Consider the following 25,168-nt stretch of genomic DNA (forward strand, 5'->3'; position numbering starts at 1 on the left):
ATGTTGTATTTGTGGGGAAAATGTGTCCAGATAAAGACAAGTGTTTGTCTGTGAATGCTGCGAGTTATAGTGAAGCTGAGTTGTGTGTTTAATGTGTGTTTTGAATCAACTAAACTTTACAGCACTTCACAGAAACAGCCCACTAGTGTTTCTGAGGTGTAACTGTTGTGCCTATTTTCAAATGTTAATAAAATCCCTGTCTTTGCATTTTATTCTGATCACAGTCGGTTCTTAAGTCGGTTGTGTCAGATTTAAGGGGAGTTTAGTGGCGTCTAGCTGTGGACTGCAGATTACAACCAGCTGAAACGTCTCCTGGTTAGAATTCCTTCAGTGTTGATTGTTGAGGAGCTGAATGATCCACAGAGGTCTCCACACCAGCTGATTTACACCAGGAAACACTCTGAATTTAAAGAATAAAAATCACTGTTTATACCAACGCTGCTCGTCACAGAGAGGACTCTAAATGCAGTGTCTGACATGAGAACACAAATGTCCCTATCTGGAGCCAGAGTTTGGTTTGTCCATTCTGGGCTACTGTAGAAACATGGCGGTGCAACATGGTGATCTCCTCTGCTACTTTATTAACTTCAACACTTCTCACATAATAACACTATTTTTATATTAATTAATAGACATGAGATGCAGCCCTGGCCTCATAACATCTACATGTCAACATTATGTGACAGCCATGGTGCCTCTTAGTGGTAACAGGAAATGACATGTACAGTACTCTGACATGCTCCTCCCATCAGGGGTGTAAAACTGAATGGACTCTAAAGCCGTTAGTCCCTTTGGAACCAGCAGTAAGCCTTCAGACATGGTACCTAGACCCTGGGTGTGTTCAGACAGTCCTCTTAAATGTGGGCGGGGTTGTTGTCACTCACTGCTCTGTCCAGCACTCGCTGTATTTCCTCATCAGCGGTGACACAGATGGAAGTCTGCACCTGGTTTATCGTCCACAGAACGAGGCTGCACGCCCACATTTTCACAACAAAATAGAACAGGCTGCAGTGAGAGTCTCTCTCCATGGGATATTTCAAAATAGCAGCTTTGTGCATTTAGTCCTTCTCAGGCAAGCTCAGGGGTTTAGTGTTGCTGTAGCCCACAGGAAGTGAGGATTAGAATATATGACCTTCACATAATCCGCTCCAAATGAATCTATATTTTTAAAGTCATTACTAAAAGTGTGTGTCATATAAAAACTAAAGTGATGGTCAAAGTTGTCACAGTGAAATTTAAGGTGTGCTGATGGATTCACGTCATCAACTCATGCATTGAGTAACATTACAAGTTAACGTTCCACCTTAAAAGTTGCCGGCAGTCGGCCCAGTGAATGAAGTTATTTTTTTCTCTTTCATTTTATAGTTGTAGTTTACTGATGTATGAACAGAGGTTACATAAAACCAGAGTGAGTGTCCTCTACTGACCAATCAGACTGCAGGGTTTCTAGCTCCACCTTTTAGTACCAGATCTGTGTGCTAGGTACCCCAACAGAGGGGGGACCAAACATGGGGACACTAAGGAACGCTGCTGTTGGTACCTTATAACCAGTCCAGAGCATTATTCAGCCAGTCCTACGGCACTGTTCCACCTGCTTCTTAAACACGTCATCAGTTACTGACAGAGCCAAACATCACCAACACTGCTGCCAGGATAAGTGGTCTCCCCACACCAAGCTGACAGACTTAAACATCAGGGCCACTGCGCTCATTATTTCCTCAACAGGACAGGACGTCACACACCCACTCTGTCACCACCTCCCTGCCCTCCTGGTGCAGGTACAGAGCACTGAGGTGCAGCAAAGAGTCTGATCCCACAGACACAGCTGCCTTAACCCTTTGAAACCTGGAGCGACATAACCTTTACTGTGCTGCTGTCAGACGCCTTTTGTAAGTATTTAACCCTTTAAACCCTTAAGTGTGATTGCTTTCAAAAACAGACGAGAAACACCTGTTCGTGTGTGTGTGTGTGTGTGTGTGTGTGTGCGTGTGCGTGTGCAGAGCGTCTACAGGCCTGAATTTGAAATGTACATGCAGTCAGAGGTTGAGAACAGCTGCGGCGACATCAATTAAAGTCATTAAGTTAATGTGTTAATAGAGCTGCTCTCCCTCCCACACACACACACACACACACACACACACACACACACACACACACCCTCCTACACGTCTGTGATTTGACTCATCAGTCGAGAAGCTCAAGAGTCAAGTCGCTGCTCTCTGCTTTCAGCTGCGTCCTCGTCCACAGAGCGACCAAAGATAACAACAAATAAACTTTAAATGTCTGTCGATCAGAAAAAACAGAATCCACAAACACACCATGGGACTGATGAGTTCAAGTCCACCTGGGAAATGACAGCGCTCATCATACATTCAGCTGCTCTTCATACGAGGAGGGACATGTCCTCTCATTGATGTTTTGTCTGTCCAACAACAACTGACTTATTGAAACATTTTAAAGGCCTATAAAGTTGTAATTTGCGATGTCAAAAATTGGGTTTTAACTTTTCAATCACTTTTTTTAACTGCATCAAGGCAGGAAATCTGTCAAGAGGAAACTGTGATGCATCTCTGAATGGATTATTTTCCTCACTCCTACAACAAAGTCACGTCTGTTTCCTCCAGTTTGTTAGATTAAAACTAGGGATGCACGATGTACACTGATCAGCCAACACATTAAAACCACTGACAGGTGACGAGAATAACATTGATCATCTCGTTACGGTGCAGTGTTCTGTTGGGAAACCTTGGGTCCTGGCATTCATGTGGATGGTACTCGACACACTCCACCCACCAGAACAAAGTAACCCCCCTCATGGCAACAGCACTGGCTGATGGTAGTGACCCCCCAGCAGGACAGTGCACCATGCCACACCACGACAACTGCTCAGGAATGACCTGAGGAACAGGACGAAGAGCTCAAGGTGTCGACTTTGCCTCCAAATACCCCAGATCCCAACCTCAATGAACATTTGTGGGACGAGCTGGTACCCCGAGGCAACCCCGATCCATGGTGGGTGCTCCTTGGACCGGACTTGGCTCTGACCTGTCAAGGCATGAACACATGACCTCTGGAGGGTGTCCTTTGGTGTCGGGCACCAACATGTTGAGTCCTGTGGGTTGTGAGGTGGGGTACCAGCACGTCCCACACATGTTTGATCAGACTGGGGACTTTTGGAGGCCAGGTTGACGTCTTGAGGTCTTTGTCTCGATCCTCGGTCCATTCCTGAGCAGTTGTCGTGGTGTGGCATGGTGCACTGTCCTGCTGGGAGGCCACTGCTACTGGGGAGTGCTGCTGACATAATGGGGGGTGCACTGGTGTTCAGGTGGGTGGAGCGTGTCAGGTGGCGTCCACATAAATGTCAGAGCACCTGTGAGTGTTTTGAATGTGTTGGCTGATCGGTGTGTATCAGGCCACTAATGTGACATTTTTATAATCATGCATTATTCTGCTACATGTACCTTAAACTTGGTTTGTGGGCCGCCAATAAACACAGAGAAGAAGCTGTCAGGAGGGTGAGACATGTCGCAGTGTGGACGTCTTTCACAGTTCATGAGGAAGACAACAGGACGGCGCCAAGGGTCTGATCTCCAACCGCCCGCCACAGGTCAGACACAGCGCTGAAGGACCGTCTCCAGAGTGTTAGCACGAGCTCATTAGCAACAGCGGCTAACATCCAACACTGAGCTTTAAAAAGGCTCCACTCTGTTGGTAAAGTTGTTAATAACTGTTAGTCATGTGATGCTACAGTTAGCGATTATTTGTATCGTTACCCCTCTGACTGCGTGTGTGTGTGTGTGTGTGTGTGTGTGTGTGTGTGTGTGTGTGTGAGACACAAGTGTAAATGTGTGAGGTGAATCAGCAGCACACTGCTATTCTGCTTGGTAGTTGGAGGCTCGTCTGTCGTAGGATGGTGAAACATTTCATACACCAGATGTAACACAGACAGTTATCTGTCAGTGTCTGCGAGCGCTGAGAGCTGAAGGCATTTGACAAGACCTGAGAAAATCTCACACCGGAGCGACACGACGCCGCTGTCGTTTGGTTCTGTGTAAAAATGCAACAGTGGCATAAAGGCGGGACTTCGTATCGACTCTGTGGCGCCGTCTCTGTGTAAAAAGTGCTCCTGTAAGAGGCTTCAGGTGAGGACTCTTACTTTGGCGGGGTAAAGTGCAGGAAGTGTGTAGAGGGAGGTGACGCCGGGGCTGATGGGAGTTTTAATGCAGCGCTGCAGCACTCAGACATCCATCCTGTTCATCTGCTGCAGCCACACAGCCGCATTACATTAGACTGTTCATCAAGCCACATCTACAGCTGAGAGAGAGAGAGTGTGTGTGTGTGTGTGTGTGTGTGTGTGTTGCAGAGACCATTTGCAGAAGAGCCTCATAAATAATTGAAAGGTCTGCTGACTCTCTCTCTCTCTCTCTCTCTCTCCGCTCTCACACCATCTCCATGGCGATGCTCTTAAAGGAACATGCCGCCTCTTTCTTCAGAGTGTCCGGTCGGAACATTAGGAGGAAATGAACATCATGATCGATCACCGAGTCCATTAGCCACATGCTAACACATTAGCATTGATTGTTCCGTGCTGATGCAGTAATGCAGTGCGAGCAGGACGCAGATCACATGACATCATGTTTATAATAAACATCATAAACACAAACAAACAGTAGTTAGAACTCAAACTAAACATCCTGAACGCTGAGGAGGAAATCAAGCAGCTGTTCCTCCGACTGATGATGTCATGATGCTGATTTAATCTGTGATTATCTGCCTATAATCAGCTCCAGGTGGGGACAGGTTCAGACCATCAGAACTCATGTATGTTGTTTGTTCATAAACACAATCAGCTGTTGAGCGTCTGAGTCAGTTTGTGTTGTTCTTCATCAGTTTCACTCAGACTGAATCATTCATTCACTTCCTTTGTGCAGGTGTGAACACACCAAAGCAACCGGACCGAGACCTTCTTGAAGAGGTGGTCTCAGTCCGGTTCCAAAGGAACTCTGGTGCGGTTGGTTTGTGGTGAGAAGGTGTTGCGACCTGGATGTGAAGCAACTGCAGTCACATGACACATTGTTTGGGTTAAACATGAGCATGTTACAGTCCTGGAGGATTATTAATGTGCACCTCCTCCTGTACTGCCTTAATATGCACATTCAGCACATCCAATGCATCAAAACATTGTTTTCTAGTTGGAGCCGCGTTTGCCTCGTTTTCAAACTGTATGCTTTGACTAAAATGAACAATGACAGCAATATAGTCCACGATGAGCAGCGCTAAAATCAACCTGCGTAGTTGTCCCTCCATTGTGACATTAGAAAGTGTCACATTTATCTTGCAAGTGTACTCTTCTTCAACGTTTGCTTTACTTCCTGGATTTTTCCCACATGGAAATTCTGACCAATCAAGAGCAGCTTTCTCACACAAGGCGTTTGATCTGGTCCTCTTGTAAATGCTGCCGTGAGAACACGAACCAACTCTAGGCAATTATACAACTTTGGAACAACATGAGTCCCTGATTCAGACCAGAGGAGACCACTCTAGGGCTGACAGCAGCCTGAGACTATGCGCGTTATTTAGTTTCTGAAATATACTCACTGTTATGAGCAGAGTGAAAAGGTGTTGTGTCATTGATTCCTCTGGCGATAACACTTGTTTTTGCACCACACGTAACGTGGCGCAATGACGAGCGGGCAACATGATGACATGAAAGACAGACGCCTGAGCTTTCTGCTGCCAGAAGAATGAGTGCTCTACCTACTACAGTTTTTATTTTAGATCAATATACATCCAGGATCATGGGAAAACAGTCCTCTGCAGCCATTTTGTGGAAATACAAGAGTGATTACGGTAAAATACCAAGTTTGCACAGCACCCAAAGTAAGATATGAATGTGATGACTGGGAGACAGAAGCCTGAGCTCTCTATAACAGAGAAAAAGAATGCTCTCGCTATTATGGGTCTTATTTTAAATCGATTTAAACAGTCTTAACAACAAAATACACTTTTGTTTTCACAGGAAATGTACAGTTTGCATACAGCCTCTTTCAAAATAAAAGCACTACTACTGCAAATGTGTACACTCAACAACAAACACACAGGTTGGGTTTAGGAACAAAGAACAGGAGGTGTTTCTCAGAGTCAAGGAAGGATCCTCAAACGGCCAAATCTGAAGGAAGTTACATCATCGACCTGCCGAAGGAAGGACTGCTCCAATGTCAACGGTCCTTCTGGATATCACTGAGGACTGAGTCCTTCTTTCAGAGAGATTAGAAGGATCCATGTGTAGATCCTCCGCAGGTATAAAATCCCCACAATGCTTTGCACAGTACACAGTTTGCTGGAAGTGAGGGCGGGGCCTCTTCAATGAAACCTGCGGCACAGAGCTCGGCAGGATTTAGATTAATATGTCATTTATTTGGATTAATGTCTCCACCTGAGTTTATCAGACAGACACCTCATCATTTACACTTTCTAATGTGTCCACTGCCGCATGATGAGATTTATTAAATAACGTGATTTAGATGAAATATAAAAGTTTTAAATGAATCATTCACAGCAGAGACGGAGCGCTGAGTTCATCACTAAATGAAAAAAGAAGCGTCGGTTTTAGACGATTTCAGAAACACTTAAATGGAAGTTTGTGTAAAAGTCTGACAGGCAGTCGAGGAGGAAATTAAATGCACATGTGCAGGTTAGATTTTCCATCTCGTACCACAGGTAAGTCAGAGTACACAGAATGATAACCATCGACTTTCAAACCATGGTAAACCTTCAAACTGCTGCAACCCGACACCCAACTTGGACTTTTCACCCTCTTAACTGACGTTGTTGTCCGGCTGTGTTTCCCCCTGAGTCCGTCACGCACTGTTACACACCAATGGCGACCAGCCTTGGATCACGCCAACGTGAAGGCGCAGCTTTCATCATCATTGTCTGACGCTGAGGTCACTGCCCCAGCACCAGTATTCAATGACTTCAGACCGAGCCCGAGTTGTGAACGTTAAGAAGGAACGACTTTGTGTTGATCCTTCAGACTGACAACAGGCTGAACTGATGAGCCTCTGACTGACAACCAGCTCCTCTGGGTTTAAACCAAGATGCAATTCAATTAGAGCCACAACTAACAGTTATCTTCCCAATAATCAATCAATCAATCCTCTGATCGATCAAACTGAGAGAAAAGTCAGAATGTAGAGAGTTCACGTCATCACGTCCTGATTGGTCCAAACTAAGGGACTCAGTTTCCTGTGAGAGGAAACACAAACACTGAGACAATTAACTGATCATTAAAACAGCTGATTAATTTTCTATCGATCAGCTGATATCAATATTAACCCTGCTGATTCAGCTCCACGTGTTTTAAGCTAAACGCCTGACAGTGAAACTCTGAAGCTTTTTCTTCCACATTAAAAGGATTACGTGTGATTTTTCCTCGTCAGCAGTTTCCTGCTCCGTCTCCTCTGAGACGTCCGCCTCCATCTGCTCCCTTTATTCTGCTGCTACTGAAGCCCCGCTGCTTTAAATAGACATGATGTCATCAGCTGTTTGATGATGTCATCGTCCACACAGAGCAGGTTATACATCGATCACTGATAATACTGATGAGAAACTGAATCAGAGCTGAGGGGCTGCTGGGAATGATGGAGACCAGAGAAACCAGTACTGAGAACAAAAGGTCATAAAACAGGGAGCAGCACACACACACACACACACACACACACACACACACACACTAATCAGCCTGACTGTGCTGAGCTCAGCATCTCCTGCTGTTAATGTTCATCTCCCACACAGTGGAGGAGGGGAGTGTGTGTGCGTGTGGCCTTAAATCATAGTTCATTTTCGGACACACACACACACACACACACACACACACACACACACACACACACACACAAGGTTATCAGCAAATAAGAATATTCATTTTTCTTCACATACTATGTAACACTGAGTCCTGATGGAAACATCTGAAGCATCTTTATACCAACTGATGATGTCACACAGTGGCTGTTACATCACTTCTTCCGAAAGGTCAGGTCAGATCAAAGATTCACGACGAGAGCAAACAGTTTTAGGACGTTGCAGAGAAAAGTGTCAGCGGTGTGAACTGGCCGGTCTGAGCTCGACTCAAGCCGGCTGATGGTGTCACCTGACTAGAGATGATACGCCGTCTCATGGCGGTCACTTCCTGTCAACGTTACAGATCAGAAGCACAGAGAGTTGTTGACTAGAGATGATACGCCGTCTCATGGCGGTCACTTCCTGTCAACGTTACAGATCAGAAGCGCAGAGAGTCGTTGACTAGAGATGATACGCCGTCTCATGGTGGTCACTTCCTGTCAGCGTTACAGATCAGAAGCACAGAGAGTTGTTGACTAGAGATGATACGCCGTCTCATGGCGATCACTTCCTGTCAACGTTACAGATCAGAAGCGCAGAGAGTTGTTGACTAGAGATGATACGCCGTCTCATGGTGGACACTTCCTGTCAGCGTTACAGATCAGAAGCGCAGAGAGTTGTTGACTAGAGATGATACGCCGTCTCATGGTGATCACTTCCTGTCAACGTTACAGATCAGAAGCGCAGAGAGTCGTTGACTAGAGATGATACGCCGTCTCATGGTGGTCACTTCCTGTCAACGTTACAGATCAGAAGCGCAGAGAGTCGTTGACTAGAGATGATACGCCGTCTCATGGTGGTCACTTCCTGTCAACGTTACAGATCAGAAGCGCAGAGAGTCGTTGACTAGAGATGATACGCCGTCTCATGGTGGTCACTTCCTGTCAACGTCACAGATCAGAAGCGCAGAGAGTCGTTGACTAGAGATGATACGCCGTCTCATGGTGGTCACTTCCTGTCAACGTTACAGATCAGAAGCACAGAGAGTCGTTGACTAGAGATGATACGCCGTCTCATGGCGGTCACTTCCTGTGAACCAGCAGCTTTTTACAGCGTTACAGAACAGAGCGTTGACAGTAGGTGATTGTGTCATCTCGTCTCGTAGTGAATCTTTGGTCTGAACTGGACTTTACACCGTGACGTGTTGAGGAAATGCATCTTCCACACAGTTACTGTTTTAACATCCTTTCATTCACTCTGTGATCGAGACCACACTGTCCAAAATTAAGTTAGACAGCCCCGTGTGAATGGAAACACATCTAACTAGCTAACACACACTCGACAGCATCACCCAGATGTGCAGATCACTGGGACGAGGACAAACAAACCATACTGAGTATTTTCAGTTTGATGTCATCAGAGATGGTTTTGAGTTTTATATCCTGCTGTGACCTGTTGTATTCTGGGAAAGTCTGAACAATAAGTTTAAAAATACTTCAACTCGATCCTGAATCTTTACACCTGAACCTGAGCTGCTTCTGTCCTGATCATCTGATCAGCTCATGTTCTGCTGCCCTCCATTTTTATTGATGAGTTTATCTCACTGATCAATCAGACGGAGGAGCAAATTGACGGTGAAGTCCGACCACAGACAAACTACACACTGTTACCTTTCAATTTAAACTGTTTGAATATTTGGTTTATCTAACTGCAACACACACACAGTGTTTGGGTGTTTCTCAGCTGATCAGCAGAAACACAAACAGAAATCGACAAGAAATACACACCTCCTTTGGGACACTGTGTGTGTGTGTGTATGTGTGTGTGTGTGTGTGTGTCAGGTTTCTCGGGTCACTACAGTCCTGAACGGTGTGGATCTGATCCCAGAATCAATACGACAAGCTGATCTGTCTGTAAACAAACACACACATTCTGAAACTGTACCTGACCTCATTTCACCTGCATTCACACACACACACACACACACACACACACACACACACACACACACACACACACACACTGAACTCTGTAGTCCCGCCCTGACTCCTGTCAATCATACACCAGCTGATTTCAGGCCCCTTTCACACATGAACTGAATTTGTCTCGACATCAGCCAGAAGAGCTGCAGATGAGAACGTCTCATAAGCTCAAGTGGACTTTAAGAGTCCATTCAACGTCTGACTGATCCCATGTGTGAACAGAGCAGATCGTCGTCAGGAGGATGTGGGCAACTTGGTGACGTTTCTGTCATGACGCTCACACAGCACCGGAAGTAAACGAACATCTGAGGATGAAGACGACTCAGTTACAGGAAGAAAGCAGCCAAAATGTCAAAATGGAGAGATGACGAGATTCAGGAGCTTCTGAGGCCAAAATGGTCGGACAAATTCAAGGGACGACGAGAGACTATTGTTGTTGACTATGACTAAAGTACAAACAACCAATGTGATCACAGTATAATCATGTCCTGCCTCCTGCACGCTCTACCAACTAAACAGAGTGTTTCCAGTGGGTGAGACGGATCATCTCCTGTTGTGTTCAACGAGGTCTGAACCTGATTCTACAGATATCGTCTAAAGTTCATGAGAAAATGTCTCATTTATTCTCCCACAAAAATAGATTTGTCTGTTTCAAAGATAAATGACACTGCCTTTATAATTACATGCCTCCTTGATGATGTCATAGATACAGCCAATAGATGGCACCAGAGGGCGGAGTCAAAGGTTTCACTCAACAACAAACAAGGCGACAGTAGAGGAGGTGGTGATATTGAACCTTTTAACGGGGGCAGTGTTGTAGACGACGATGGTCTGTGAGGCCGTTAAGGCCCTAACACACCAAACCGACATCAAAGAACTAGCGGCGACGAAAGCCAACTGTTGAGTCGTCTACGTCGCCTCACGTCGCCCTGTGTCAGTTGCATTTGAACACACTACACGGACTACATCCGACGGCCAAGTAGCACGTATGTTCTGCGCCTGCGTGAGAGAGAGCGGAGTGAGAGAGTGGTACATCCTGTCAGCCGAGGGGTTTCCTATCTGTGCAGCCGAGCACCGCAGCACCTCCACGGACTATTACATCCAGACGGTCCCGGTGTTTCCTCCGCAGGCTCCACTTCACTCAGCTGCCCGATAAACCCGCTGCTTCTTCCCACTTTAACCTGAATAACAAACCAGGGCTCGGTGCTCCGGTTGGATCCAAACGGAGAGCCGGGGCTAGCTCAGAGACTAGCGGAGGCTAACTGGCTGTGCTGCCCTCCGGTCATGCTGCGGCTAACGCTCCGCTAGCCGCTCCCAGCTAGCTCCGGTTTGTTATTCAGGTTAAAGTGGGAAGAAGCAGCGGGTCTGTGGGGCAGCTGAGTGAAGTGGAGCCTGAGGAGGAAGCACCGGTTAGCCCCGGTTTCACTACAGGCAGATTCACTCGCTACAGGGGCGAGGAAATAAAACCTGAACAGCCAATCAGAGTGATCTCTCTCACCGACAAGCTCCGCCGCCGATTCAACATGCTCAATCAGCTGAAAAGCTGCCAACACTGAAGTGCTGACAGTGCGGGACACACCGCAAAAACTAGGATGACAGACGCTCACCGACGGCCCGACTTTGACCGACGGCCGACCGTCGGCTTGGTGTGTCAGGGCCTTTACATCCAGACATGTGGACGGAGTATTCTGTTCACTATATTACAGATTTGTTCGGTTCTGCTATTATCTAAACGTCTCTGTCGTCTCCTGTGGTTGTATCTCACTTGGACTCCACAATCTGAGGTGGTTCTGCTCCATTTCGTCTGAATCCACAGGTGCACAGAAAACATGCACAAATACGGATGAAATGAATGCAGAGTATGGACAGAAGGCTCCGTCCATCTCCGTATCTAAAGTTGGGCGTTAACAAGCCCTTAAGACACACAGAAGTGTAAACGGCCCACCAGCAGATGGAGACATGAAACACTTTCAATGTATGTGATATTCAGTCATTGTGCTAAATAAGAAAAAGCATGTTGGCCATTTAAAGCTGAGACCGATGACGTGCTAATATTATCGTGCATCCCTACTGCAGATGGGTCAGCACGTTTGCATTTGTGTGTCCATGTGTACAGCATACCACAAAAATCTTTAAAATCACTATATTACTGTATCATGACTGAAGTATCGTGATAATATCACATCGTACGTGAAAATTCATAAAAATATGTCTGGAAAATGTAAAAAACAACTTCAAATAAACTCAAAATCACACGCAGGAAGTCCATGAGCTAAAAAGGAAATTCGGACATGCAACAAGTACAGTCTGTAAAATAAGACGATCGCGATACTTCCTGATAGAACATGGAAAGACCCATTTTATAGGACGGTGTCCCATGAAACCAGAGCGCTCTCTGTCAGAGTGAGATCAGATGAATGATTCGTAATTGTCATGAGATAGCTGTTCCAAGTAATATTCAGATTGATTTGCATAAACCATTTGATAGTATTTCCTGTTATTTATGTATGAAAATGAATAAAAATGCAGCTGGAAAATGTCGATTTAAAATAAACACATATGCAGCAAAAACACAAATTACATAAAGCAAAGAAAAATCTAAAACTTCCAGGGTAAAAGTCTTTGAGCTAAAGAGGATGTGCACAGTTTTTACACCAAGATGATCGTGATACTTCCTGTTATAACACCAAGCAGTTCTTTTCATGGGAAGGTGTCTGACATGTACATGAAGCCATGTTTACTCCCATAAAATACCATATGAACAAAACTCTGTAACAACCTATACCGACCAAAACTAGAATCACCACCCTGTGGTTGTATGACTCCTCCCACCAGTCCACCCTGTGGTTGTATGACTCCGCCCACCAGTCCACCCTGTGGTTGTATGACTCCGCCCACCAGTCCAGTGTCTCTGACAGTCTCCATCCATGTCAGTGAAAACATGGATGCTTCACACACAGAAGATCTATACAATCAGCACAGTTTCAAGATTAGAGTCACCAATTCAGATTCTGACCAAATGTCTCCCCTTCTGTTCCTGAGATATGACGTTAAAACATGATGATGTCACAGTCAAGCTGACCTTTGACCTTTTGACCTTCATTATTTTATCCTGTGAGACATTTGTGTGAAGTTTGGTCAGAATTAGTGAATGAATTCTTCAGTTATGGACAGAAACATGTTTGTGAGGTCACACTGACCTTTGACCACTAAATTCTAATCAGTTTATTTGTCAGTCCCAGTGGACGTTTGTGCCAAATTTGAAGAAATTCCCTCAAGCTGTTCTTGAGATATTGTAGGCACGAGAATAAGATGGAAGCAAGGTTGCAGTGACCTTGACCTTTGACCTATGAGCACCAAAAACTGATCAGTTCAACGTTGACTCCAAGTGGACATTTGTCCCAAACTGTAGCGAGAGATATGTCCACAAGAATGTGACAGACAGACGACCTGCCAACATAACGCCTCTGCCCTGCGCTGTAGCCAGTGAGGAGACATGATAAAAGTCTCTGCTTAAATCACAGAGGATTTACAGGAATGTCTGACAGAAAACGCTGAACTCTTCCTTTAATTATATCACAGCTGAGTAGGTATAAAGTGTGCTGGTGATTTCACGCAGTGTTCATGTCGGGAGCTGACTCACGCTCTGCTCGGCTCTTCAGAATAAAGAGCTCACAGATGTTTCACTGACTTCAGCAGAGTCTCCTCTCACAGGCCGACAGGAAGCTCCACAAATATAAAGTCCAATCTGCCCGTTATTTACAGAAACACTGAGTCACTTCATGCGTCTCCAGCGGATCAGATACCTGATCTGAGAACAGCAAAGTGAAAACCAATCCAAGAGAAAACATTTTAGGACGGACTGAAATCTGATGGGTGAACTCTGGAGGTTTGAGATGTCTGTCATCTGTCCTCCTCCTCCCACAGCTGAGCTGCGGCAGTCTGTCAGCATCATCATCATCAGCTGGGTGATTATTAAAGTTGAGGAAGGATCCTAAAACAGCTGCTTTTCAAGGATGCTTCAACATCCAATCCTTTGTTCAGAGGATTTAAAGGATCCTCAGCTCTTAAAGTACCCACAATCCTTTGGGCACGATGCATCGGTCCCTAGATTTAGAAACCAGTCGTATTAAATCTACAAGGTCTCATTTGAACGTTTGCTCTGGCTCTTGTAAGACGAGGGCACTGACGCATCGACAGTTCTTGTCAGTCTTTTAACAATAGCTGCAACCACGTGTGTGCACATGTCCACGCCCCTTTTCACCATGGACCAACTGACTGACAGAGCGAGCTAAAGAGCAAACTCACGGCATCGCCGATGATGAAATATGCAGTTACATGTATGTCAGTATCTTCAGTGTCCATGTCAATTTATTGTTGTTAGGTGACTGGATGACCAAATGAGAGACGACAAGAACGCACATCGTCCACACAACAGGACATGAGGCCCCGTCCCTGATGGAATACATCGATTCACAAATGTCAACAATCAATTATATAAATGTTCATTAACAATGTGATGAAAGAGGCAGAACTCAACCATGAGAGCACCTGGACAGTTTACTCTAACTCCGACGACGTCCTCGCTCCCCCCCTCCTCTGTTAAATGGTATCTCCCAGGCGCACTACGTCATCAAACCATGTGATGTTTGGTATTGCCGGATTCAAGAAGCTCTCGACTTTTCAAAAATAACATCGTTTTTCTTTTATTTATTATGTATTTCACACCAGAGCAGCCTAAACACACAAAGTCCAAAATTGCGATGAGTGGTGACAAGTCATGTCATGCCGTTTTTCGACGGGAAAAGTTAAAGGATTACTCACGATCTTATGTGAAGCTGTTAGCGGGGACGTAGCTGGTTTATAAAAGGTAAGAGTCTCACTCCTACCACTATTTTTGGCTGAGATACACCATCTAGAAAGTGGGATCATAACTTTCACGTTTCATATGGCTTTATTTGGTGATATTTTATGGTGTTTCTGTGTCATAAACAACATCAGCTATCATAATCACACCTGATTTCAATAAGGTACAATGTTTGAAGCTGGCTGAGTGTTGTTTGATCACTGATAGTACTGTTTTGAAGCCGAGTGACCGACTTGTCATTTGGAGCTCCGCCTGGATCTTTTCATGGTAAAAACACTGTAGAATGGTCATACTTTGAGCAGTCTTCTTCAAATATGAAACAAGTGTTCATTGATAGTGTGCCTACAGCCCCACAGTGTCATTTACCTGCTCAGATGAAGCCACAGACAGTTATTCCTCCTGAAACACATTTTTATTTTATTTTAGGCAAAATCTTCAACTTTTTACTGACTTCAGAGGCCCATTACTCTGTCTCTGTATCACCTAGAGTGTTTCTGACACTTTCACAAGAAACTGCAGGGAGTTTTCTTTCTGGCAAGACCTCATGCATGCATGTAGTCAGAGCGGTTCAGAAGCTACAGACATTTTAATGTGGGTATGTCATTTTAGGCGTTTTTGCTACAAAATGGGGGTGGAGTGCGAGAGGATTTAAAAGCTCAGGTATGGAAGCATTTTAGCCATCAGGTTGCAATGGCATGACATTTTCACTGTACGATAACCACCTCAGAAAATATTGTAGTTTCACTGTATCACAGTATTACAGGATTTATATTATCAGTCAGAATGAGTTTTAAAGGAATAACAATGGAAGAGTTACTGTTGGTTGAACAAACGTTTTATGACGATGAAACAAACTGTCTCCTCTGACAATAAGTACAATAAAGGCAAGATTCTTCGTCCAGTTACATCAACAAGGCGTCATTGGACGCCTGGGAGAGGAATCTATTTATTGACCGGGCTGTAGGCTCCATAGGAGTGTTAAAATGTGTTTGTCTTGTTGTGTTATTGGGAGCCAGAATAGAAGGAGTCATGGCTCAAAACCAGCCGCCACTGCCCGTCAACAAAAACAAAGACAACTATGGTTAAATGTGATAAGACCAAAGGACTGGACGGAGGCCATCATCAAAAATGCTCACATGTGCAGCGCACACTTCATATCAGGTTAGGGAAAAAGTATTTCCTGTTGTAGGGATGAATAAGGTTATGTGTGTTAAAGGAGCAATAAGCGAAATTCATCATTTCTAGATTGAAGGAATTAAAAAATTGCTATGTGAAGAACTAGAGGTGTAATTTCATCTGGACTATAGCATGACCTCACACACCCTCTCTCTGTGTTGATCTCCAGCCCATTGTTTACAAGCCGGTCCGGCTGCACGTTCATGTACGTTCATGTGAAACCCCCCCTCCTCCTCCTCCTCCTCTTCCTCCTCCTCTTCCTCTCGGAGCCCTTGGCCCTCCCTCCCTATAAAAGGCTACAGCCAGTGAGCAATGGCAGCGGTTATTTTCGAAATGAAATGGCAGAGAGCGGAACGTCCACCTGAAGACGACCAGGATCTGACATTACCTCTAAAGAAACAACGGTTGTTGGCGAAGAAGTTGTCGGATAAAGAAAGGGACAGAACTCGGATTAACATTGGCCTTGCATTTCCAAGGTGGAGAGCACTGCGAGAGCTAAAGGGGCTACAATCTGACTCGGAGCTAGCTCTTCTTCTCCTGGACAGGTACAACATAAAGTCAAAAGTCTGTTTTAATTAGTGTTACAGTAACGTTAGGCACATGTCGCTATGTCGATTCAATTAAATTTAATGTTACAATCGTAGCATGGGTTAATGTCCGGAGCTTGAGTTATTAGCGGCTCGGTCCCAGCAATGGGTCAGCCGTTACGGTTGTGTTAGGTGAGTAGCCCAGCAGCCCAGCTAACATTTGCAATTAGCAATGTAAAATGTAGCCCGGCGGGCAGCCTGGCGGCTGTGTTTAGCTATTCCCCTGCCTACTTCAATGATGATGGTCCCTGTAATAAATGCAGTGTTTCCCATACATTCATTAATCTGTGGCGGTGCGCCACGAATAAATTATCTCCGCCACATATAGATTTCTCTGCTTTTGGCGCTACGTGTTCGACCTCGCTCATAAACACATTATAATGGGACTCAGTGTCTGTGAATGTAGCTTGTCGTTACAATTCCGGTGCAATAGGTGGCAGTATGCATCGTAAAGACGCACTTAACGCACCTGGTCCACCAGAAGAAGAAGAACAAGAAGCAGACGTAGTAGCAGAACGGATCCGAAGACCTCTCGGTACAAATATGTGGGCAAACAAGTCCAAAAGTGGTCCGAACAACTCTAACTCATCATGTTATATTAGCTGTTTTATTAGCCTGTGTCTGTATTAACATAGCTGGAAGCTCAACATGTGCAGAGACATTAACTCACGCTGTTAGTAGTGTTAACTGCAGCGCGAGTCCCGTAGCAGCTCGCCACCCTGTTAATCAATTACAGCGGCTGCACTGGCAACGGGAGCAGCATGACAACCCCCGTCTGTCGCGCGACAACTCTCTATTTTATGCGGCTCTTCTATTTTTGTCGCGCTATGCTCCCCTACGCGACCCTGCAGCAGATAAAAACTATATGAAATAGTGTGCTAAAGGAGCACAATGTGTTTTTAAATGAATAAACCATTATCAGAGGTGATATGTGATGATTTTTTTTCATGCATTTATCCATGTTTATCCGTGACATTGTGTAAATGTCCGTGGCGGACATTTGAAAGTGAGTAGATGACAAACAGTACAGTAAACTTGTAGATAACTCAAATATATGTAATAACTTAGGTGGAAAATGCTTTAACATTTCATGCAGCCTACATGCAGCCTCTCGGCTTGGCAAACAGTAAACAACCCCGCTGGCGTCTCTACGTGTCGCTTCCGTACGCAGTCAGTGGAGCCCAAATGAATACGCCGCGACGCTACGCTGACGTGACGTAGGTTTGCAGCCGGTGGAGCCCGGCCGTGTGGTTCTGCTCGTTAGTAATTAACTCTGACGTTGGATGTTCACTTCTTCACACAGATGAGTATTGAAAAATATTTTTAATACCCCCCCCCCACCCCCCCACCAGGACCACACCACCACGAATAGATTCCTGTCCTGTGGGAAACACTGAAATGCAATATATTTGCTGAGATGGAGGCGAGGCTCAGTGACTAGAAGAGCTGGCAGAAGCGCTCCATAGCTGTAAGCTACTCCAGTAGCTGTAGTAGCTCTAGTGCTAACTCTCGGAGCTAACGCTAACATTCCTCTCTTCTCCGTGAGCTGGAGGAGCCCGCACAGAGAAGAGTTGGAACGTTAGCATGGCAGCCGACTAGTGCTAACGCTAACGTCCCCACGCTTCTCGGCTCCGGCTCACTGAGCCTGGCGGAGAAGTGTAGGGACGTTAGCACTAGTCGGCTGCCATGCTAACGTTCCAACTCCTCTCCACTGTTGCCAACTCCTCAGTAAGAAAAGTAGCTATTGGCTGTCCTGAAAGTCGCTAGAAGTCGCTAAATGGTGTCATCGCCTAATTTGCATAATTGTCCATAAGCATGTAATTGTAATGGCTGCTGTAGGAGAGAGGAATAACGTCGTGGGAGAGACAAAAACTGAGTAAAAAACACCCTGAATATGTTTAGAACTACAAATGAACCTTCTTTCAGTGATTTATATCAGACAAAGAAAATTTAACGTTTACATCCCGCCCTGACTGTAAACCAGGTCGGGATCAGCCAGCGGTGGTTCCGCGCATGCGCGATTCACTTGCAGTCTGGACGTGGAGGGGTTAACATCTGCTGCTCTGACTGCAGCTGGGAGGGAGCCCACGGCACGGCAGCATCCGCTGCTCGTTGAGAAGAATAAGAACGATACGTGCTCTCACAACAGAGTCTCCAGAAGTCTTCAATAACATCAGAAAAAGTCACTAGATTTGTCGCTAGTCGCTTTTTAAAAAAAGAGTCACTAGAGGTGTCTGAAAAGACGCTAATTAAAGCGACAAAGTCGCTAAGTTGGCAACACTGCTCTTCTCCGTGAGACCGTCCTGGCTCAGTTGGAGTTAGAGCGTTAGCGTGGCAGCCGAGTAGTGCTAACGCTAACAGGAAAGCAGGAAAATAGCTAAACATGACACACTTTGTTTTGGTCTACAGGCAGTGCACAACAGCAAACCTGGCAGTGAAAGGATTCCGCCTCATCAGAAACTGGGGAGGGATTAAGAGGAATATTGGATTTCTCTGCAACGCTAACTTTATAGCACATTAGCTAACGTTAGCTTCCATAGCAAAACAAGCAAGTGTGGTCCTCCTTTGTAAGACTGGCTTCCTGTGACATCATCCATCCATGTAAAAGTCCAGGTTTAATTGGACGAACACAATAAATCGGTTTCCTCTGATGTCATGTAAACATGTTCATCACGTGTCACCTGATTGGAAAGAGGGCGGAGTCTTGTGCAGCCTCTGTAGGACCTGACTTGGATGGACCCACCCTACAAAGGAAGAAGCACCCAACTGTGGTCTGTCCCTACACCTGTCTGTCACTCCACCTGTCTCACCCTCCACCTGTCTGTCCCTCTGTGACAGCAGCAGCTACAGTTTGAGGGGAGTTGTTGGGCGATAAGGTTGTTATTGCAAAATGAACCCAGAGGGATAGTGGGGGGGACGGGCGGGGACAGACGGGAACGGACGGGCGGGGGACTTGTGGGCACTCGTGGGACAGACGAGGAGGAGCCAAAGACGTCCCACCTGCACACACTGCGATGACAGAGCCGGTTAAAAATTGTCAAAGTTTCCCTTTGAATAGAGACAACTGCAGAAAGTGAGACGTTCACTGTCCCGGGTCACACCCAGGGGTCAGAGGTCACATTCAGTCAGTGTCTCTTGTCTCCTGTCTGTCTCTCTACCTGTCCTCGTGTCTCTCCGTCCACACCCCGCCGTCCAAGTGTCATGTCAGTTTCCCCATCTTGTTGTCTCCTCCCTATCTGTCTCCTGACAGTCTCACTGTCTCGCTCCTTCCTGTCTGCCTGCAACATCCTGTCTGTCTTCAGTCCGTCTCACCACCTGCGTCTCTCTGAGCTCACGTCCGTCTCTCAGATCTTTGACCACTTGTCAACTTTCCTGTCCCCCGCCTCCACCCTCATATCCGTCCGTCCCCACCTCGTCTCTCGACGGTCTCAGCGCCTCGATGTGTCTGCAGCGTCCTGTCTCTCTGTGTGTCCGTCTCACCACCTGTCTCTCCCTCAGCTCACCTGTCTGTCTGTCTGTCTGTCTGTCTGTCTCTCTGTGTTTTGCTGCATCAGGCGTCTCTCAGCCGATTGCTTGACAACACACACACACACACACACACACACACACACACTGCACCCCATCCCATAATAACCACACCTCAAAGCTCCAGTGCAGCTGCATTCAGGATGTGAGCAGCAGGCAGGATACCGCAGTACACTTGTACCCAACATGCATCACTCCCTCCACCCATCCATCTCCACCCTCCACCCTCTCCGTCCTACCTGCCGGTGCCTTCTCTTTGCTCTCCATCTCCCGGTGCTGCTCGGTGCTGCTCGGTGAGGTGAGCTGCTCCTCTTCCTCGTCACAAATCCACTTCCCTTCCTTCCTTCCTTCCTTCCTTCCTTCAATCAGTCAACAAGCGTCGAGCCACACCGAGAAAATCTGATCGGTAATCAGCCGCTGGCGGATCGATACCGGCGGGAGAGGAGGAAGAGGAGGAGGAGGAGGAGAAGGAGGAAGGAGGGACACAGACCGCGGTGTGGTTCTCCTCTCAGCGGGGGCTCCTTCTTCTGCTTCTTCTTCTTCTTCGCTGTTTTTCTTCCTCCTGCGGACGATGAGGCTCGTGCGTTCACCTGTGCCGTGTCCGCGCGCTGCTGCTCCCTCTCTAGCTCTCTCTCTCTCTCTCTGCTCGCGCCGTGTTGCTGCAGCTCACGTGACGTCACCGCCGGAGGAGTTTTTAAGGTGACATGATGATGATGATGAAGATGATGATGATGGTGTGAGGAAAGTAAAACACAGTAAAAACACTCTGTGACATTAAGATATGTTCTATTAAAATATTAAATACAAACTGAATTAAAGCTCTTAAAACTGTGTCGCATTTCAATTTAATGTAATTTAATTTAATTTAATTTATCATTATATAATATATCTAATTTAAAAAATCTAATTAATTTTAATAAATATTTATATATTTTTATATATTATTTATATTTATTTGCATATGATATAAAGTAATATAACATACTATAATATAATTTAATTAAATCTAATATAATCTAATTTAATGTAATTTAATACAACATAATGTAAAATAAAATAAAATAAAATAATATAATATAATTTAATTTAATTTGATATAATATAATATAATACAATACAATATAATATAATATATCCAACAACCACGGACTTTCACCCAGGAGACCGGTGTTCACTTCCTGTAGGATTGTAGAGCCAAACACTGTTCTTTTTTCCTAAACCCAACCACGTGTGTTGCTGAAGGAAAAAAAACATCTGCTGACGGTGTTGTACCAACGTAGTGCTTTTATTTTGAAAGAGACTGTATCAAACTGTACATTTCCTGTGAAAACAGAAGTGTATTTTGAAAACAGACAATGCATGTAACAGGCTGAAGTTGACACGGCGTCCCAGAACGTCAACAACCAACACACCCAGGGTACCTTGGACGCCATATGTGGATGACCAAGCATCAGGAGGTGGAGGGAAGGTGGAGAGATGTGTGCCAAGCAGCAGGCCACTGTTCCAAACCAGCAAACAACAAAAACAGTTGTGTTTACAGACCTGTAGCTGTTTCTCCAGCAGGATTTTGCCCCTGAAAGTGTCAGTGTGTCTCAGATCTCACACCTCTGTACTAAACACTCCATATTTTCAGTGCGCTAAGTGCATTCACGCTCCACAGTATGGGAAAATGCAGTGCATTACTGGTGTGCTCAAAATGGTCCAAAAGTTGAGTGTGTAATGACGGACACTTCTCAATCTCAACAGTCGCCAAACGTCCCAACTTTTGACATGATGGCAGGGGACAACAAGGAGCCTGAGCTGGCTACAGTGAACACTGCGTTATACACATGTTTTTTGCACAAAGTGCCAATACTGTTGTCGGATAGAAGCGACGAGCAACATAGAGGCAACAGGTCAAATGTTGGTGACAATGCTCCACTGTACGTTTGCAATGTGCTGTTTAAAAAGACGACGAAGAAGAAGAAGAAGAAGAAGAAGAGGCTGCTACAACACGACCCTGTTGAACTTAGTGCACCACGCAGGAAGTGCGTAGTTATCGTGTGATTTCAGACACAACATTTTACTGACAAAGATATATCTGTGTATTTATTATGGTGTCAGTGTTAACACATTAACTGCCATGCGATTAAAGTCCAAGCACAACTTGTTGTTTTTAATGCATTATTTGAATGCTGCTATTTTGTCCCTTCAATGCATCCGTACTTGTAGTCAAGCTGCCTCCTTTTTGCTGCTCCCCGCTGCTGCAGTGCTGTAAAAATAATGCTGTGTCTCAAATCGCGTACTTCTGTACTTACACTTAATATTTTGAGTGCATAAGTGCGTTCACACTGAAAGTATGGAAAAATGCAGTGCACTGTGAGTACCTGGATGGTGCACTCAAAACGGTCAAGAAGTTGAGTGTGGAACTATGGACACTTCTCGCCCTCAATGGTCGCCATCTTGGCTACGTAGCGGAAGGCAAGGGACCACTTTTCAAACTGGAAATGGCGCCCGAGGACTGTGCAACCATGAACGTTGCTGCATTGTACAAATACATGTGTTTTTTGCACTAAGCACCACTATACTGTTGTCAGGTATAAGCCAGCTGTGTGTTTGTTGGGTTCATTTAGCAGTCTGTAATGATTTGGTACCACAAACAATAACGCGAATGCTAATGCTAGTTTGCTAACTAGCTAATTTGCGGTCGTCATTTCCGGTGAGTGCACAACGGCCGTGTTTGGTTTGAGACAACACTACCCTGTGAAATTTGCGGACTATTACATCCAGACGGTCCCGGTGTTTCCTCCGCAGGCTCCACTTCACTCAGCTGCCCGATAAACCCGCTGCTTCTTCCCACTTTAACCTGAATAACAAACCAGGGCTCGGTGCTCCGGTTGGATCCAAACGGAGAGCCGGGGCTAGCTCAGAGACTAGCGGAGGCTAACTGGCTGTGCTTCCCCTCCGGTCATGCTGCGGCTAACGCTTCACTAGCCGCTCCCAGCTAGCTCCGGTTTGTTATTCAGGTTAAAGTGGGAAGAAGCAGCGGGTCTGTGGGGCAGCTGAGTGAAGTGGAGCCTGAGGAGGAAGCACCGGTTAGCCCCGGTTTCACTACAGGCAGATTCACTCGCTACAGGGGCAAGGAAATAAAACCTCAACAGCCAATCGGAGTGATCTCTCTCACCGACAGGCTCCGCCACCGATTCAACATGCTCCTGACAGTGCGGGACACACTGCAAAAACTAGGGCGACAGACGCTCACCGACGGCCCGACTTTGGTCGACGGCCGACCGTCGGCTTGGTGCATCAGGGCCTTTAGGAGTGAAGTGGAAACATGAGGCTAGTTTTTAACAGTTTTTTTTTTACACTTTTTTTGTTCATTTGTTTTTTTATTTTGATTTCAATGCGACCATGAACTTCAGACTGATTAAAAGTTGTTTTGATTTCACGTTTTTATTCCTATTGAGGGTAAGACAGTTTTCAGTTGGCCTATCTCAGAAAATGCCGCTCTTTTTCACAGCCTGATGTCGGCAGGTATGAAGACCTCACTGTGCAGCAAAGACATGAATCTAAAATCAACACCATAAAATAAACTTCAGGACACTCTGGTAAGACTTTCTTCATCTCGTTAACACAGACTTCACAGCGTGATTAATCACAATTCAAATGTTATTCCTTCAGCCCTGGTTTTGATTATATTTAATATGTTGTGAAATATGGCCTGAACAAATGTTGTAATCTGTGTTATATAAGCGCCGGCTTGCTGAGGTCGAACCTCACAGATATTTCTCATATTTTGTTGTGATGATTCAAGAGAGTTCCTCGTCCATCAGAGACCTGACGACAGGAAACTGTCAGTCAGCAACACGTCTGTTACAGCAGCAGAGAAGCCATCCTCCCACATCACAACTCTGTCGCCACAAACAGCACACAGAAACCTAACGTTGCATTCAAGGACCAGGCGCATTCACAACAGCAGGTAGACTGTTGAGACCTTCAGAATAAAAGCTGTGGGAGGAAGTACATTTACTCGAGTACAATTTAATACTTTATCTGAGTAAATATTGTCCAATAATTTATATTATTCTGCATCATGAGAACTTTAACTTGGTAAAATATCTGAGTACTTTCAGCACTGATGATCAGAGGAACATTACATCATACTGATCTGACCAGGTGAGACAGTCCAGGTGAGTCCTCAGTGTGTGTCTCAGCAGGAGGAGGAGGAGGAGGAGACAGACGAGCTTCCTTCACTGTTGGCAGCAGCGTGTTGTTGTGTCCTCCCTCACAGCGCCACACACTGCAGTGTGTCTTCATCACAGCATATGTTGTGTTTATATTTGGAGGCTGATGGATGGTTTGGGGTTGGCACGGCGACAGTTCTGATGATGACCAGGAAGAAGGGAGCACGAGCAGAAGCACAGCGGGGAGCAGAGAGATGGAGGGAGGAGAGCAGGTGGAGAGGACAGGTGCTGAGACGACAGGAAGCTGAGGGGGAGAGGGCAGGAGGCAAGGAGAGGAAATGAGAGGAAAACAGGTAAAGAAGGTGGGGAGGCAAGGAGAGGAGGAAACAAAAAGAGGAGAAGAAACAAGGAGAGGAGAGGGAGAAACGAGAGGAGAGCAGGTGGAGAGGACAGGAAGCTGAGGGGGGAGGAGAGGAAACAAGGAGAGGAAACGAGAGGACAGGGAGACAAGGAGAGGAGGAAAAATATAAGGAAAGGAAACAAAATAAAGTGAGGAGAGGAAACAAGGAGAAGTGAGGAAGAAACACGAGAGGAGAGCAGGTGGAGAGGACAGGAAGCTGAGGGGGGAGGAAACATGGAGAGGAGAGGACATAAGGAAAGGAGAGGAAGAAATAAGGTGAGAAAAACTTAGAGAAAGGGAATCAAGGAGAGGAGGAAATGAGAAGAGAGCAGGGAACAAGAGAGGAAAGGAAGTATAAAGGAAAACGAGACAAGAAGAGAGGAGGACATAAAAGAGGAGAGGAAAGGAGAGAAAATGAGGAGAGGAGAGAACAAGTGAGACTAGGAATAAGGAGAAGAGGGAAGGGGGGAAGGGAAGGAAATAAGGGCAGAAAACAAGGAGAGGAGAACTGGAAAGATGAGGGGAGGAAATGAGTGAACAAGGAGAGGTGGGAACAAAAGAGAAAGATGCTGCGTTTGAGGCACCCTGTACAGTGGGAATATTCAGCTTGTTCTCTCAAAGCTGCT

General features: G+C 45.7%; 1 protein-coding gene across 1 annotated transcript in view; it reads right to left on the reverse strand.

Annotated features, from left to right (window-relative positions):
- Positions 1 to 20,619, reverse strand: part of LOC125889549 (fibroblast growth factor 12-like) — a 75,544-nt gene extending 54,925 nt beyond the window's left edge. The window contains exon 1 of the mRNA XM_049577640.1: positions 20,219 to 20,619. Within this exon, the coding sequence (XP_049433597.1) occupies positions 20,219 to 20,246 (28 nt within the window). The 5' untranslated portion in view covers positions 20,247 to 20,619. The remainder of the gene's footprint in view (positions 1 to 20,218) is intronic.
- Positions 20,620 to 25,168: the final 4,549 nt, after the last annotated feature.

The sequence above is a fragment of the Epinephelus fuscoguttatus genome, linkage group LG5, assembly GCF_011397635.1.
Source record: "Epinephelus fuscoguttatus linkage group LG5, E.fuscoguttatus.final_Chr_v1".
Lineage (NCBI taxonomy): Eukaryota > Metazoa > Chordata > Actinopteri > Perciformes > Serranidae > Epinephelus > Epinephelus fuscoguttatus.